The 19,414-nt window shown below is 34.3% G+C and overlaps 1 protein-coding gene across 1 annotated transcript; it reads left to right on the top strand.

Moving 5' to 3' along the window:
- Positions 1-11,127: 11,127 nt before the first annotated feature.
- On the top strand, positions 11,128-13,062 carry LOC110104826 (cyclin-D1-1). Its single transcript, XM_020834094.2, has 5 exons — positions 11,128-11,636; positions 11,734-11,820; positions 11,895-12,207; positions 12,308-12,441; positions 12,737-13,062. Exons 1-5 carry the CDS (start codon positions 11,409-11,411, stop codon positions 12,974-12,976), a joined length of 1,002 nt encoding a protein of 333 aa, XP_020689753.1. The 5' UTR covers positions 11,128-11,408; the 3' UTR covers positions 12,977-13,062.
- Positions 13,063-19,414: the final 6,352 nt, after the last annotated feature.

Below are 19,414 nucleotides of genomic sequence, written 5' to 3'. Positions count from 1 at the left end.
AATACCTTGTCATATGGTTCCTTTTACATATCACATTATGCGTTTAAGGGTTTGGATTTGAAGTTTTTTGGGCTCTTGCATAAATTGAGAAGCTTGATTAACAACAACAAAAAATGTTCGGCCTGGTGTGGTATTCTATCCTTCAAAAGACACTTGGTTGTTTTATTGGTTCCCTTAGTTTTTTATTATTGCTGCTGACTTGTAGTTTTGCATTTTGTATTTCTTAAATATATCAAAAGCATATTTTTTGGTGGCATTTTCAATTTCTGTTGATTTCTGTCAAATTATGTTGCAAGAAAGTATTATAAGTATCCCAAATCTTTGATTTTGATTTGTTTTAATTTAGTAAATTCTTGATGCCACTTAATATTAGTCTCCAAGAGGGATGATGCCATCAACATATAAAAAGACGATCATGATGATTTCTTCTTTTTTATTAATGAAGAGGAGTAATTTTATGATACTCTCTTTTTAAACCAAAACTTTGTAGTGCTTTTGGAAACTTTAAAACAAACTAAAGAGACTTATTTCAAATCATATACCGACCTCTTCCATTTCCAAGCATATTCTTTATATTAGTTTCATGATTCCCAGTTGGTTGCTCTAAATGAACATCTTAAAGTTCTTGAAATCATTTTGTGAATCCAGTAGATTTTTTGACCAATCAAGAGGAATGTCAACTAGATGAAACAATTCTTACTGTAATGATCTTCCCCAACGGGCTAAAAATTTAATCATAGTTCATTCCATGTTGTTGAGTATACCCATTGGCCACAATCATTGCTTTGAATATTTCCATCTGATTTCTGTGGAAGTACAACACAATGCAACAAAACAAACAAGAAAAATAGAAGAGCATTGGAAAGTAAAGGATACTAGGATTTAACGCGAAAAAACCTAAAATCGAGGAAAAAATATGGAGCCACACTACACCATGAAATCCACTATAAAAATTGGAAGAAATAAGTATAGATCGCTCTTATTTCTCAGTCTCTCCTTGTTTCTCTCTTCTTTTTGCACCGTTTTCATACTCTAAACATAGGAGAAAGACAAGTTAATAACATCAAGGGACACCACCCTTGAGAAAAACCATAAAGAAAACTATTCAATCCACCTTGAAGCATTGTGGTGCCAGTTTGGAGCTCTACGACCCTTAGACCTATGATCCCGATCTGTTCACTGATGTTGCGGCGTTATAATTTGCAGCGCTACGGCACCCCATAGTGCTGGGGCGCTCTACTATATGTTATTTTTCTTAGCAAACTTTGCAATGCTATAGCGTTTAGGAACACAACGCCGGGGCACTCGAGTATGCAGCGCTGGGGCACTCTGATATATAGCATCGGGGCATTGTTTGAAATAAATTTCAGGTGCAGAGCGCCCCAACCCAAGCAAGAGGAGGATCACCTGCACCCCCAACGAGCTAGAGAAATTGACTCGAGGTCCGAACTTCGAAGCAACAGTACAACCCAATTAATCAACACAATCATATTCCACACAAAACTAACAATATGGAGAAGGAACGTCATGGTGATATCACTGGAGTGGAAGAAAGCAGCAATGAACATGGAATCTCAGCAATGAACATGGAATCTCAGCTCTGATACCATGAAAACGTTTAGTTTCAGTATTTCCCCGAAGGACAGAATGCTTGAAAAGAGAGAGTAGGCAAGACAACAAAGATAATTCCTGCACTGGTTTTATTGAATCGGTGAGTACAAACTTGAAAACACATACAAGTGCCCTCCATTTATCAAACCTGAAATTTATTTGGTATACTAATCTTTACATTGAATGTGATGTATATTCACATACGATGGAAAGCTTTAAAAGTAAGATCAGAACTTCGAAAAGTTTCCTTAATTGTTTACCGCATATAACTGTAGTATTCCTTCACTGCTTTGCCTCACATAGCTGAGGTCTTCATCCCTTTATTTTCACTCAATTTGATTGCTTTTACACGGCCTAGCTGATGCTTGATTGTTCTCTTGAACTTTGAGCTCATAAGAAGATGATAGCCATGCTCTGTTTTGTCGTTGCATATAATGATCGAGTTACTTGAGTTTTTTGTATCGGTTATATTTTGCTTAGATAAATAGACTACTAAAGCTCAAATTAGTGATTATTAAGATGTTTTTACAGTAACAAAAAATACATAATGTTCTTAATGCTGTAGACAATAAAAAGTTGGAGTAATTTAACAAATAGAACTAAATTCTGTTCATGCCCATTAGCTGGATGAATGGGCTAAACTTAGACATGATTTCATGAATTATTTCTTGATAGACTATATGTTTGTAAATTTAGGCTTCATTTGTGACGGCTTTCTTACTGTTTTTTAAAGCCATTTTTTAGTACAAAAATTTTTTGAACGAAAAATTTTTATACTAAAAAATTGTTTTAGAAAGCAGTAAGAAAGTCGACCCAAATAAGCCGTAAGAAAGCAGCATGCATGAGAAGAAATAAGTAGAAGTTAGCTTTCTCTTTTGAATCACAATGAGTAGAACCTCTGATGTTTGTTGCATCTCCAACATCAATGTGAATGAACATGTTTGGTTTTGCGTTCAGAATCACCATGTTTGGTTTTGCAATTCATTGCTTTTCTTATATATGAAAACCAAAGAGTTATTGGCATGAGTAATTTACTTAGCTGATAGTTTGTAATGCTGCTTTGCCTTCCATCTATATATTGCATGACGTGCTTTCCTTTGTTAACTATATTATTACGCTTCAATGCTTAATCCTTTCATGGTTGCTTGTGTAAATATTAAGTTCTCACCTATGTTGCACCGATACGGATACGGCGACACGGATACGACACGATACGGATACGGGATATGTCAATTCTTAAAAATTACAGGATACGGGTATGACGCGGACACACCATTATATTTATAATCATACATAAAAATTAAGAAATCAATCAAAGCATAATATTTGAACAAAAAAAAAATGAAAACAACATCATTTGTAGCCTTGTAGCTTATAATATCAAAATATAAGTAAGCATTAAATGTCTAGTACAACAGCAAAAGCATAAACATAAATTATCTAGCAAATGGAGTTTCAACTATTCAATAGAATGAATGATATAATTATATTCTTCATTGGTTTGAACTTCTATATCATCTTTAATAAATATTATAGCTTCTAATTCAAGCTCATCAAGTGAAAGATCATTAATTTTTAATATTTTCATATCATCAAGAGACTCAAATCCATCTCAGAAATGAGAGAATCTTGCTCGCAACCGCGGAAGTAAATACGACACGTCTTTTTCTTCGGATTTCTTTTTGTTTTTCAACGGACAAGCGTATCGGATACGTGTGCCCTTTTGAAATTAAATAGTATTTTAATTGGATACGGTTTTGGCGTATCCGATACGTATCAATGGAGTATCGGAGGCGTATCTGTGTATCGGTGTATCGTATACAGCACGCCTTCATAAATAGGTGTATTGGTGCAACATAGATTCTCACTATCTGTTGCACTGAAGTTTATTCTTGATTTAGTTTGAAATTGTTCAGCATGTTTCTGATGCTATCATAATATTAGAAATTGAACATTTAGGCTTCGTTTGGGATGGCTTTTTTATTACTAAAAACTGCTTTAAGAAGCAGTAAGAAAGCCGACCCAAACAAAACCTTAGTCTAAAATATATCCAGTTTGGGGCCATTTCATCCTTGCAAAGCCAGTTCTAATAAGTTTTAATGCATAATCAATGAAAAGAGTGCAGAATTATGTTAATTTAGCTAGATTAGCTCAATAAAAAGAGTGCAGATCTTATCATTGGCTATTTATGTCAATAATTATTTTTGTTTAGATCGAGTTTTGTTTAGAACAGCTTTCTTACTGCTTTTTAAAATAATTTTTTAGTACAAAAATATTTTGAATTAGAAATTTTTTTAGCAGAAAAATTTTTTATAACTTTTTTTAAAAATAAATTATTCCAAATCTTTTTATAATATTGGCATTATCTCTTTCTTGTATTGTTTATGTCCAAATCACTTGAGAATTTTTCCTATTATTTTATCTTGAATAAGCTTTACTCACATTCACTTAAATAATATTATTTATTCACTTTATCATTTTTTATATCCTATAGTGGATGAGATTACATAATTTTTACCTTTTTAACTTTAGAGAAATGAACAAACTACAGTGAAACTCTACCATAAAAACCCTAAAGTATATTTGTAACAAAATTTTTTAATATTATAAGTATCATTCATAAATTAAAATAATAATACATTTGAATTTTCAAAAGTAAAACAGTTATATAATTCTTTTTGAAATTTTACTTTACTCATAACACCTATAACAATAATTTTTATAGGCAAAAATAACTAGGAGGGGAGTAAGTGAGTCAAGCTGACACGTGAATCAGCTCGAGCTCGGCCCGATAAATGGCTCATGATCCGAACTCGATGAACTAATTAGTTAAGCTTAAGCTAGTCTCAACCTAACTCATTATCTCCTAGCCGATTCATTTAAAAAATATTGATATAAAATACACGTAAAAATACGTTAGAAGTCAAGTGTTTCCAGTATAGAGCAATTAAAAGTATTTAAAAACTATATCTCACATTCTTATATAAAGTCTTACATTGTCTAATTCTTGAGTCGTATTCATTTTCTCTCTTATAAACTCATAGAAGTAAGCTCGTGCTTGAACTCCATTATACAATCAAGCTCAGGTCAGAACTGAATCAAGCTTGACTCGATTCGTTTACACCTCATAACTACCGCTAAGCGAAACGAACCATACAGCCCGCCGAGAATCTACTACTTGTATTATTATTATTCTTATTTTTTAAATAAATTAAATGAAATAAGTTGACAAATGCATTTGAATGGAAGTGATAAAGTGAAAGTTAGCAATGAAGGCTACTGAGCTACTTCTCCATGGCTTTTACAAGCTACTATGGAGTCCAAGAAACCGACCACCCAAAAGAGGGCATAATATGGAGTCATGATGTATAAATTTTAGTGTTTGACATCTTATTAGATAATAGAAAGTAAGAGAAGACAGAAAGTGAAAAAGATGCTACCATTTGAGAACTCTATAGGCCATGCAAAAAAGGTCTGCTCTGCTCTGCTAGGCCTAGTAGGCCCATGACCCATGGGCTCCATCAATGCATTGTCCTATCAATTCCAAAAGTCCATTGAAACCAATCACTTTATCTAATAAGAATTATGTTACCAATATGAAGATTAGAGGGACTCATGATAGCCTCCTTAATTACCTTACCATAATGATCATATATGTTGGTGATGCTTCCAAAGGGGGATACAAATTAGGGTTTTGATCTAGTCATACTAAAAAAAAGTATGATTGATTTTATTCAGCTCTTCGATAAAATATAGCTCGCTTGTTAGAAATTGTTATATCAAAATTTGAATTGTTATATACTGATCTGATATAAATGATATGATATGTATACTTCATATGATATATATATTAATGTGCTATTTTGGAATTAGAATTGTTGGATCATGATTTTGACAATAATACTATAAGCCAAAAGAGTCCCATCTATTTCTCCCAAAATTATTACGTGCGGTCAGCAGATGCTATCCAGAGGCCAATCAGGACTCACCAATATGTTGTGTACCGTTGCTGTGTATCGGGTGGCATGACGCGTCCTGATTGGTCTTCAAACGGTCTGGTGACTGCACGTACTAATCTCTTATATTTCTCTCTGATTCCGGTTGCCTAAAAATTTGATTTAATTACACGATTAAATTTGATCATAATTTGCATTTGAACTATATCTCAAATCAATCTAATTGTGTGACAAATTTATGTCAAAATCAATCCAACTCAAAACTATCATAGGTGCCCTATTATAGCAACATAAGATGAAAAATTGATATATTTAGTGGTTTAATAAAAGAGTAGCTTTAATCCACCTAAGGCTAAACACTTGATGATATTGGAAGCAATAAACCATTTTGGTTGTATCCCTCTAGTACAATTGCACATGGATAAATGCAGACCTCATTAAAAAATGTTGTCTTGTTCTTGAGGCCACTTTGCAACCCTTAATTACAGTAATAAAATGCATCATTATGTTGAATTAAACCTTAATTAAATCAGTATTAAGCTAAATTAACTAATTTGTTGGCTTTTGATTAACTTTGCAAGCATTAAAATTTTAGCTTTATGATGGCTATGTACATTATGCATCTAGCTAGCTAGCACATTTTTGCACTAATGGATGTCTCTTGATTAGCAACAAGAGATTTTAATGTTACTAAAAATTTAAATTAATCACATTTTAAGATGTATGGTTGAATATTAATTTGTTATTAAAATAGAATATTTGATGATAACTTTTATTTAATATATTTTTTCTCATAAATTGAGGCTTTTTGTTGTATGATTGAAACTTTAACCATAATGTTTTAATACGAAAATTGAATATCGTCCCCGGCGAAGGGTTCTCTGACTTATTTTCGTCCAGACGATCCTGATTTCGTCCAGACGAACCATACAGCCAAACATGATTTTCTCTGCACAACCTGTACCGATCGTCCCGGACGATCCGACTTCGTCCGGACGAACCTGGAGCAAAAACTGATATTACATCATGTCTAGCTCCAAATTATAGTTTGAGCCGGGATTGTGTCGAAGGCTTCGTTTGGGAGGGCTTTCTTACTGGTTTTTATAGTAGATTTCTAGTACAAAAATTTCTTAAACTAAAATTTTTAATACTAAAAAATTGTTTTAAAAGCAGTGAGAAAGCCATCTAATAGGCTTCGTTTGGGATGGCTTTTTTATTGCTTTCTAAAATAGAGTTTTAGTTTAAAAATAAAAAAAATTATACTAAAACTCTATTTTAGAAAGAAATAAAAAAGTCGTCCCAAACGAAGCCTAAGTCTAACTCCAAATTATATTTTGGGTTTGCTCATGGGCGGATCCACCCCACCCTCAAATTTTTTTTTTTAAATATTTATAGGAGATTTTTTTGAATATTTTGAGTATTTTAGGCATTTTGCCCCCCTCAAAAATATTTTTTGTCCTAATTTTATCAATCCTAGGCATTTTTGTCCATCCCCACAAATTTTTTTTTTCCTACCCTGAAAAAAGAAGCTGGATCCGCCCCTAGGTATGCTCAAATAAGAGAAAGAGAAGTGCTTCTATGAGGAAAGGTTCTAAAAAAATATTAATAAGTATAGATTGAGTTTGACGTTCTAGTTTTGTAAGATGATTCAATACACATATATAAAAGAGAATAAATGTAGGAGATATCAAAGATAAATTCGGAAAGGAAAAAAATCTTAGGATCTGGCCGAGTTTAAAGAAGCTATTATAAAGTTCAAGATACAAAAATTTGTTGTTCCTCATAATTGGAGAACACAAGATAATAAATTTGGGAGCACTTGCTCGATCTCCAATAATTATAGTAGAATCATTGGAGCGATGAAGATAGCATCATACAATGTTAGTCGGATAACAATAGTTGAAAGATAGCAATTAGGTAACATCGTCAGGTGACAACAGTCGAACCATAGCAATTAAATGATCGGTAATGCATTGTAACAGGCATGCAAAGATGGCCAGATATCGACAATTGGACAACAATGGTCTGGTTACGGCACTGGGGCTAGCGGTGATCATTAATATCAAACGTTAGATAGAGCTCTATAAATTTCATATTTAAGTTCTCTCTTCCCTGAAGTCTACATCCTAATTATGCAAAGAATGGAGGATTATTTATATCTTTCTCAAAATAAAATTTTAATAAATTCAACCAAAAGTTTATAAGATTTTGTTGTATGGCATATATTGAATCATTTGATCTTGTACTTATTATTAAACATTTGATTTCCTTTAAGATATAACAATTGAATAAATTTTGATCTCAAAATCATTTGATATCATCATATCCATTAGTTCTCACATGAAAAAATTTCAAATTATTATGAAGCTCTTGTTCTGGAGCCAATGATCTAATTTGGATGATCATTTAAGAAGCTTGACAGTTAATTTTACATGCTCAAACATTATCTAACTTTTGTTGTGTGTATATGAAACTAATGTTTTATTTGGAACATGTTTTTTACTGATTTTTAAAGTAGTTTTTTAGTACAAAAATTTTTAAGTTTAAAAAAAATTATACTAAAAAGATGCTTTATTAAGCAGTAAGAAAGTTGTCCAAAATGAATCCTAAGCTTGCTTCAAATAATTCAATAAGAATTTTATTAGAGGAGTGAATCAAATTGGTCAAGTTGGTTCAAACATCTTAATCTTCATATTTAAATAGATTAAGCTTATTAGTAAGGGCCAATAGCTTGATAATTTTAGGATATTTTTTCAACAATTTAATATAAAACTTAACAAAAAATTTCATGTAGTTTAATAACTCAAGAAACATTTTTTGTGCCCATTGCCTTAATAGAAATATTTGTAGACCTTAAAATGTGTGATAGTTAACCTCTTTTTTGAATGAGGCTAATCTTCTCTAGTAGGGCTCTCTAAAAAATTGCCCTTATGACCCATCTTAAGGTGAAAAAATTATTATGTGTGGTGTTCAGATACATCCAGAGGCTAATTCTTACGTGCCAATTCACCAAATGCATTGTGCATTAGATGACGTGGTGCATCTGGATTGGCCTCTGTACATGTTTGGATACCGCACAAAATAATTTCTCCTTAAGGGGACACCCTCGAAGGCTTACTAGCAATGTTTTATTAAGAGACTGTTTGGTTGGATAAAAAGGAATCAAGCATAAAAAGAATATAGAGTAAAAAAGAACATTTTGAGTTGTTTGGATGAATGTAAATTAAATACAAGCTTGTAAAACCCTTCAAAAAGCTGATTTTTTTTTAGTGCAGTTCGTCTGTACGAACTGGATTTAGTACTGGACGAACTGAAGAAATTTGTGAAGAAATCTGCCATTTTCGTCTGTACGAACCTGGAGCAGTCGGGACGATCCGTCTGTACGAAATCTGTCCAGAGAGCAAGTCGCCCGGGACGAATTTGGATTTCGTCTGTACGAAATTTGTCCAGAGAACCCATCGTACCAGGACGAAATTTGGATCGTCCAGGACGATCAGTGTTAATAAATATCAGATTTTAGATATTTTGGATTCATTTTGGAGAGAGAGAAAAGGCAAGAGAGAGAAAGAGAAGGAAGAGAAGAAGGAAGCTTGGTTTTGGAGGCCACGGAGCGCTTTTCGTCCGACGACGCTGTTAGAAGATTTGTTTGTCTCGCTGTAAGGACTCCGAACCCTATTTCTATTTTCGAAGATTTTGTATGATTGCTCTAATATTGATTATTGATTGCTTATTGATACTGAAACACGTATAACCTGGTTGAACATTGGTTGGAGATGATACCTGTACAGGATGGTGGGCCGACGGGCTTTCCTTTAAATCATAGATCATGGATCATGGATATAACGATGGGAGTCATAAGGAGATTATATGCCGACGGGCAATAGAGTGACGACTCTTTTCATAGAACCAATGTATTGATATCTACAACAGCAATATGAATTCTACAACAGCAACATGACCATTGATTATACATTGTTCAGTATTATCGTATTGATTGCATGTTTAATGTATTGATTTACGGATTTTACGGATTTGATCGGGTTTACTGTATCGTACGATTTCACTGATTTCATCGATTGACTACTGAACATTGATACTACTGAGCATTGATATGGACATTGATAGATATAGATACTGTATTGATAGCATGAACATGGACATCGTACTACTGCCTACTGTTTCTGTACCGTATTGACTGTCGTATAGATTCATTGTTCCGTATTGCTTTTCTCGACTGATTTCATTGATTTGACCGTATTGATTTGATTGACGGATATTGATTGATTGAATTGAAATGATTGATTTGCCTACCGCTGCATTGACTGGTTTTATTGACTATTGATTTTCGGATTGCATCGACTACTGATTTGATTTCCACTGCATAGACTCATTGACCATTGACTGATTCAGATTGATAGATTGACATGCATATTGATAGCATCGCCGTGCTTTGATTTCAGTTATAGGTATTAGGTGACCTGCTGGGCTTTGTAAGCTCATTATATGTGGTTTAAAATTTCAGGTCCGAGCAAGGCAACTGGAATGGAGTTCGATCAGAATGTCAGACGAATCCTTTCACTATGGATGCCTGGGGTGTCACAAAGCTATTGAATATTTTTTTACTCGGTTTGAAGTAATGAATAATGTAAAGTCAAAAATTGGTGGTGGTTAGTGTGGGAGTTGGCGTAAGCAGTGGTGGTTGGCGGCATGTGGTGGCCAGCAGGGTTGGCCGACTTGGTGGTGACCCTGCTAGAGGTGGCCGACAGATGGTGGCGGTGGCTTGTGGCAACCGTTGAGGTGGTGACGAGTAGCGGTGGTGGTCGGCAATCGCGGAGGTTAGCGACAACCGGTGATCAAGCAAGCTTCATTGCGGTGTAAATTGTCCTCACTTGAAATTGAGCGAGTTTAATTTACCTCAAAATGAACTGGAATGATTTACATTACATTTATCTTACATTGTTTTGTTTAATTTTCATCCAACAAAACACGAAATTATTAAAACATCTACATTTGAAATACTTTACACCATAATCCATAAAGTCTTCTAACCAAACACCCATAAATTTTTTTCCAACACATTATTTTTTTTTACTAAATATTTCTCTTATCATTGACTTGGTCAAAAAACTATACCAAAAATATTCAAAAAATTTTGAAAAAAAAAAATTCTATTATATGTCGAATATATTTCAATCATGACAAAACAAATATTTCCCACTTTAAGTTTAAGATTCACAGTATAAATGTATAACATAACTAACCTTCAACAATAATGGCCACCTAATCTAAGATAATGGAGTCAAAATTAATATATTATACTATGAAATTAATTAAAATTTATATTCTATTTATTGGAAGAGGATTAAATATTTTAGATTTATTTTATAAAAAAACTTGATAGGAATATTTTAAAACTTTTTTTCTTACATATTATATTAAAAAATAATAAAAACATTATTTCTCTATTAAAAATAATCATAGAAAGCTTATCCCTAATACAACTTTTAGAGAGATATAAATGCACGAGAGAACGTCTCTCCTCTTTCGGCCCACGACCCGCTCCTGCTACCGTCAAAAGGCTGTAGCTTCACTGCTCCAAGGAAGCAAGCCGAAACACAGAGAAGACAAAGAGCGCGACGCGAGAGAGAGAGAGAGAGAGAGAGAGAGAGGTGCGAAGAGAGGGATCATTTCCTCTCTCTTCTGCTCACTTCTTACATGCCCTCTCGAACACTCGGCCTCAGTTTTGCCCTTGCCAGTCGCAGACACCCCCCTGTTTCCCGGCGACCAAAACCACCGATGTTCAGCCACTGACCATCTCAACATATCCTCCTCTGTCGCTCAATGGATCTCTCCACCTCTTATAGCCTTTACTGCGCCGAGGACGCCGATTCCTGGGACGCTGGCGGCAACGGCGGCGGGGATGACTTCGGCGACGAGTGGACACCTGCTGCTTTCGATCTCATGGCACTTCTCTCAGCCGAAACAGAACACATACCGTGTTCTGACTATCTCTCTCGATCCCTCGACAGCATCACCGCTCGCCATGATTCGATCAACTGGATCCTCAAGGCATTAACTTTCTCACTTAAATCCTAATACAATTACCAAATCAATTATATGTATTATAGAAATTTTAAGTTTTTTAAGCCGATATACTCCCAACCAGGTAATCGATTTCTACCGCTTCCGTCCGGAAACCGCCTACCTCTCCGTCAACTACCTCGACCGCTTCCTCTCAGTCAACTCCCTTCCAGTATATCATCTATTCAGGCCCAAAGTTTACTCCTTTCTCTTTACCTTCCAAGATCTGACCTTTTTGACTTGCAGGTAGTAAAGGAGCAAAACGGGTGGCCGATACAGCTTCTATCTGTAGCTTGCATCTCCGTCGCAGCGAAAATGGAAGAAACCCACGTTCCCCTGCTTCTCGATCTCCAGATTCTTGACCCAAGGTGTTTGTTCGAGCCCAGAACCATTCGACGCATGGAGCTCGTTCTCATGGCGGCGCTCCATTGGCGGATGCGCTCCATTACGCCGTTCAATTTCCTTCCTCATTTCGCTTCCGTCGTTCTCCCATACGTAAGCGCTTCTCGCCCTGCCCTCTTTTCCCGCGCAGCCGATCTCATTATCAGTACACTCCCCGGTAAAAAGCTGCTTCTTTTAACGCGCTTATCAAGTATTATTTACGCCTTTTACTCCTTTCGATTAATCACTTTGATTATCTTTCGATTGCTTTGAATCAGTTGTAGATTTCATTAAATTCAGACCGTCGGCCGTCGCCGGCGCTGCGGTTCTGTGCGCTGCAGCAGAACTTTCCGATTCTACGCCCACCGATAACGGCGACTGCCTTAGCTGCTTAAGTGGGTGGTTAAGCAAGGTAATCTCATTCAGAATAAAGAATAATTAACCCCCTGATCTAATGCACGGTTTCTAAATTGCTTATCAAAATTTTATAATAATTTTTAATAATATTCTTATGATCTCTTAATAATTTTTTTAGCTCAGATTGATCATATAAAGTAGTCAAATTATAAAATTTAATGTAAGACAAATACTATGAATTTATTTTAAAATATTATTTAATTTAAAATTTTAAACTACGCAAATAATGCTTATTTTTTTGGGAAAATATAATGATTATGTTTTTTTGCTGATTTTTTTTTCTGAAGCAGGATGTATTGGGGGCCTGCCGCCAGCTAATGGATCAGTATCTCATCGACAGGTCTCCATCACCACGAGCTAAGCCTCCGATCCGCCCACCCACGCCGCGAAGCCCTGTCGGCGTTCTTGACACCGCCCAGTGCGGCAGCTGCGACACGCAGAAGTCGTCCACCGCCGGCCTGATCAACGGCGACTCGCCGCCTCTGAAACGGCGGCGGCTGGTCGACAGCCAGTGTACAGAGAGTAAATAAAGATATTCGGCTAAATCTCCCCAGCAATCAATTCATCTTCATGTCTTAATTTCTAAATTTTTGAAAAATTTCCTCTCTTTTTTTAATTTGCAGCCTCTCCATCGTTTTCAATTTTATGATAATAATAATTATTTTCTGAGATTATGAGTTAAATTGCCTATTTAATTACTCATTAATGATTTTCCGATTAAGGATATTAATAATTAAAGTCTGTAAATATTTATACTTCCTCAATTATATTTAAGAAAGAACAAATGTGGGAAAAACCGGCGCCAAATCTCTTGTTTCCTGATCTGCGGTAAAGTTCTCCGAGAACAAAAAGAAAAAAAATGGACCATTGAATTAGACACGTGGCAAGTAGAGTATGGTGGAACTGCAGTTCCTGCGAGCGCACCGCTCGCTACATTACAAGGGTCCTCGTGATATTTTATTGGCTGTGCATGGATATCTGCACCCTTGTTTTGTCAAAAGTCCGCTTATTTGACCGAGAGCAGCGTGCACGTCGACGTTGTGGAGTAGAGGAAACTAGGGTTGCTATATCGGCTCCCGCGATACGGGGTCAATCCCTACTTTCGGGTCTGTTGCGGTCTCCGTACGTTGCCATCTAATCCTCGTTTCGTGTGAATAGATCTCAGCCGTTCGTTTGCAATCTTTGATTGAGCCTTCCGATGCACTGATCTAAAATAAAATAAAAATTGCATAGCAATTAAATTTTAAGGCAAAGCGAGCATGTAGGGGACCGATTAGAGATGTCAACATTTGGCCCGACCTAAAAACTTGACGGGTTAACCCGAATCAGAATTGGGTAGGGTTCGGGGTACGGATTTTGACACGTTTGTAAAATCGGGTCGGGTTCGGATTGACCCGAAAATTTGAAATCAATCCTATTTGACACATTTTTAATTAATTTAGTAGGGTTTTAATGAATTTTTATGAAATAAGTAAATGATATTTTAAAAAATTATAAACATTATTGCCCAAATTAAATTAATCTAGATTTATTTTAAATTAATTAAAGTAAATCTTATTTTTATTTGATTTTGATTTAAATAAATTGAATTAAATAAAAAAATTATAAAAATACCCGTATCGGGTCGGGGTCGGGTTGACCCGGACCTAAAGCGAATCAGGTTCGGGTTCGAAAAATTGACCTGTTTGCAAAAACAGATCGGGTTCGGGTCAGATTGAACAGTGTTGGGGCAATTTCGGGTTGGACCCAAACCCGACCCGTGACCCGATTTTGACAGCCCTAGGAACAATCATGCTAACTATGCTAAGAGGTGTAAGATTTGTTTTGGATAATTTTTTTACTTCTTCGTAAAGTAATTTTTTAACATAAAAAATTTTTTACATTAAAAAGCTATTTTTTGAAGCAATAAGAAAGTTATCTCAAACTAAAGGTTCATTTGAGACGGCTTTTTTATCGATTCTTAATGCAGCTTTTTAGTACAAAAATTAAAAATTTTCTATTAAAAAATAATTTTAAGAAGCAATAAGAAAGTCATTCCAAACGAAGTCAAAATCTTAGACAACATGCACTATCTAGATTGAGATGATTAATTATTATGAGCATGCATGTATCTAATGGCTAAAAGTCCTTTATAATTTTAATGCATTAGTATTTATAGGGGCTTAAATATTTAGCATTAGCTCTAATTATGATAGAATCTCTTAGGGTTTGAGGATGTTTAGACAATTGCTAAAGTTATGGGAAGACATTCTATATTGTTGATCAATTTAGAGCATATGAACTCCAATGCTAAGGGTATCCCCAATCGAAAAACTCATTTTTCATTTCAAAATACAGTAACTTGTCTCCAACTGAACTCCATTTTCTAACACCAAAAAAAGAATAATCCTAGTATATTCTTTCCCATATTTCATTTTATATATTTTTAAACATAAATATTATTTATCAAATTTTTGAATTAAATATATTATAATTAAGAAAATATTTTTTGCTCTATAAAATAATTTGGAATATTAATGTCATAAATAAAAAAATATTATATTGTACTTCTCAATATCTTTTATGTATGAGAATTTTATCTTGATGTTGTAACGTAAATTAATTAATTAATTATGTAAAAAAATTTAGATTTCTAAAAAAATAAGATATTTCTAATTTATTATTTTAATTAATAATATAAAATTTCTAAACTTCAAACTTTCAAATTAATAATTAATTTTCGAATTAAAAAAAATGGCTGATAACAGTGCGACACCAATATTGGCGTTACACTGTTCATCTCCGATCAAATGACATCAAAAATAGTGCTCGGTTGGAGGAAAGGAAGAACGACAAACACTGATTTGCTATTCCATTGGAGTTTCCCTAAGGAATGGTTGACAATAAAAGTCGACAACGCTTGCATTATTTTATTAAAACACATGGTTATTATTTTAAATGTGGTACTTTTTTGTATCATGAAGGTTGTTAAAGAGAAGGCCACTAAATTAGTGGAATGTTCACAAATGCACTTGAGATGGTTCCATTAAATCAAAGTCAAGGCCAGGGGCGGAACCAGCCCTAGTTTTTAGAGGGGGCAAACTTATAAGGCATATATGTCGGGGGTTCATGGGGGCAGTGCCCCTTGGCGGGGTTCGACCTGTTGGGGGCAATTACCTAAAGATCATAGTATTTTAAAAATTTTTAGGGGGTGCAATTGCCTAAAACCCTTGTAAAAAAGATTAAAAAATAGATTAAAAGGAAACAATTACCTAAAAAAACCATATAAATTAAAAAATATTTTTTTTTGAGGGGGGGCAATTGCCCCCCCTGACCCCAATGGGGTTCCGCCCATGGTCAAGGGTTTCCCCTGGAGAAATCCTAAGGTTGTTCTTAACGAGGTTTCATAAGGGTGCTTTCAAGGAACAATTATTGGGTCCAGTTATCGGACGTAGCTTTACGTTCGGTCACCACTGAGATTATGCCATGTGTTTTTACTCTTTATCGTGCGGCCCGACTACTTGATCCGGACCTGAACCCGGGAATGCTATGTTCGTGTATTGCTAGGTATTAGTCGGTATTGCTTGGCAATAACGAGAAATACCGCTCTATGAAAACCAATACCGAGTAATACCGAGTTTTTCTAGAAAAACTAGGTATTGCTCGGTATTACTTGGTATTGCACGGTATTTGTCTTCACATAATGGTATTTATCGTTATTGAACCAAAATCGACAAAATACCTAGCAATACCTAGTAATACCGAGTTGTCATGGATTTAAAAAATGCAAGTGCGACATACCCACTATTTGACGGGTCGGTTCGCGGTTTTGTGCCTGCTACGTGGCTCGATCTCAATGCCGGACGAACGTAGCTCTACATCCATTCACCGGACAAAATAAAAGTTCGCTTTCAAGGGCCTTCTGATGTGAATTTTATTATATATAAACAATTTCTAGTTTTTTATGGTTGCAATCCTATCATGTGTACAATTCTTAAATTTACCCTCATAAGCTTAAATTTTTAAAGATTACACTCATGGGAATGAGATATCTCATTATTATGTGAGGACACTAGACTGTTCAGAGGCAAATTAGAATGGGCCACATCATCCGGTACACACCATCGATTTACAACTTAGATACGAATGCGAAATGTTGTTACATTATAAGGGTAGAGCCAGGATAGATGTATGAGATTAAATCAAGGCACAAACAAAATATCAAAACGGGCAAGACCAAAGATCGAGTCAGAGTAAAAAATAGAATATGTTCAAATAAAAAAAAAAAAAAAAAAGACCCATTTCAAACGCCACAAATTTTAGACCATATTTATCTCACGTCAAACACTGAAACATCTATCAATGATCTATATCGTTTCATCTTATATCAACAAACTCTTAAATAACAATAATAAATGAAATAATTATCACTATTCATTAATCATAATTTTTCACCATAGCGATAAACTTTTGTTTACATATAAGTGAAAAATAGAACTTTCAACTAACACTTGGAGGTGAGTTGCTAACCTCATTTATCATGAGAAATTATTAGGTGCAAAGATTGGATAAAGGAAACCGTCTGATTTTTCTCTGTGAATAATAAAAGGGCATTTCATTGCGCTTTTATTGTTCAGAGAGACAAAATCAAATGATTTTCTATGTCCAATCTTCACACATAATAATCTCTTTATTTATCATAAAGAGTTAAAAAATAATATTTTCTTTAATTCTTAAACGAGAAGTCATAATCTTTTTTTTTTATATAATTTAAAATGTCCTTATTTGATCTCAATCGTACAAACCCTTATGAAGATCCCAACCATCCGACACGCATCAAAAAAATTATATTATTCTCTTAATATTTTATTGTTCATATAGTCCCCACCCTTATTAGTATTGACACGTGTTTTAACATTCTTATTGGGCCATTCTAATCGCTTATTTCCCAGCGTCTGTACCAAGATGAACGGCTCCTGATCTACAAAGCCTGAAACTGGGATTGGCTTACAGCTGAGATACGATCATGGACCTCCACGTGTAAGAAGGTAGCAGATCTGACGGCTGGGATATGCATAGTTCCCGAGACTTCCTGTCGGCCCGTACGATTCCCTATCGTGCGGAAAAGACTTCTCCCGTCCGTTTGTCCGCACAATAGTAACGGAAAAGACCGAGCTTCCTGCCCGTAAAACCTGCGTTTTTCTTCATAATTACTAACATACCTTTAGTAATTTTTTTTTTCGCTGGTGGCAATATAGTAATATATGGTAATATGCGAGGGGATAAATATTTGTTTTCTGTTTTTTTTTTAATGTACAGTTCAGATTATCTTTGAGTACTATTTTTATAGTCCCGTTGTTCTTGAAACGAATTTTGGTAATAATATTTAAATATTTCAATAAATTAATTATAATGAAATAAATATATTGAATTAGATTGAGTCTTTCAGCTGATTTTTTTCTAATTAATTTATATTTATAATAATCAATATTGATTTATGTAATTTCATTTTTTATGTGTAGCTCAAATTGAACTAAACTTCCAAGCTTTCATAATTACTATTTATTGCTCACTTAGGTTTCATTTTGACAATTTTAATCGCTTTACTTTTAAGACCGTAAATATAATTTTTTTAACTACTATTTTTAACAAAATTTATGTGTTATAAAGCTATTTTCTATAATAATTTTAGAAAAAAAAATTATATTTATTATATAAACTTTTCAACAAACTTTATAAAATGCTACAATTGTCCTAAACAATTCTTAAGATTCGTTTGGAATAGCTTTCTTACTGCACAATCACAACTACATTTGCTAATGCCTATTATTTTGCTGCAATACTTTCTAATGGGGACATACTTTTTATAATTAAAGTTGCTCATGAGTAATAGCTTTAGTAGTGCACTTATTATATTTTTTTTAAAAAAGAAAATATCTTTTAAAAATTTATTTTTTCATAACAATTTTATAATCATATTTATCTAATATTATAGGTTTATAGCTAACTAGCTATCTTAAATAGACCCTTTATATTTCATCAAAATAAGCTTCTATATTTAAGGCTTCACTTGAGACAGTTTTTTTATTGATTTCTAAATTAATTTCTAATATAAAAATTTAAAGTTCAAAAAAATTTATTTTAGAAAGTAAAAAAAAATGTTGTCAAAAATAAAGCCTAAAATATTCTTTTGTCAAACAAATATTCTAATTAAATTTCAAAATTAGAATTATATATATAGCGTTAAGTGAACGTGGAACTTACAATAAAGACATGTAATAACACTAAGGGCATCTCCAACTGAAACTGTCATTTTTCACTGCAAAATGCAGTAAAATCAAAAAGTGTCGTGATTCATCTCCAGTGGAACGCCATTTTGCCCCAAAACCATCGTCGTTTCTTTTGCGTCTTTCTCAGACGGAATTCAGTAGAAAGAAAGAAATGGTGAAAGTCAACAGTGCGACGCCAATATTAGCGTCTCAGTGTTCATCAGCGACTGAATGCCGGCAAAAATGGAGTTCGGTTAGGACGTCTGAGGCTCTCCATTCGCTTGTTTGCGGAATGGCTGGAGAAGGCCTAAGGGAAATCTCTGATGTCGTGAGCCCAGTGGGTCATGTGCCCGATGGGCCAATGGGCGGGCTAAAACCTGGAGAGTAGACAGCTAGAGCGGGATCTTTATTAGAAAAAATTGGCGGGAACGTCAAAGCTTCTGGTCTTCGGCACGTGCTTTGTGCGTGAGCAGTAGAACTTAATGAGTCAACACGTGCGAGATTTCATACGTGTAAAAAAGTATAAATAAAAGCTGAATATATTAAGGAAAAATTTTATTAATTTTTTTTAAAGAAATATGATATAAATTTTAATTAATTAAAATAAGCTGCTCATTTCTGAGGCTATTTGACTGTTTGAAGTTGGAGATTGATCTCAGAGAAGTGTGTTAATATGTAATAACTTAAAAAAAATATTTTTAATTTTTTTAAAGAATAAGA

Source organism: Dendrobium catenatum, unplaced genomic scaffold (genome assembly GCF_001605985.2).
Source record: "Dendrobium catenatum unplaced genomic scaffold, ASM160598v2 original_scaffold_268049, whole genome shotgun sequence".
Lineage (NCBI taxonomy): Eukaryota > Viridiplantae > Streptophyta > Magnoliopsida > Asparagales > Orchidaceae > Dendrobium > Dendrobium catenatum.
Note: the sequence above shows the minus strand (reverse complement) of the source record. Positions and strands in the feature narration are given on the sequence as shown.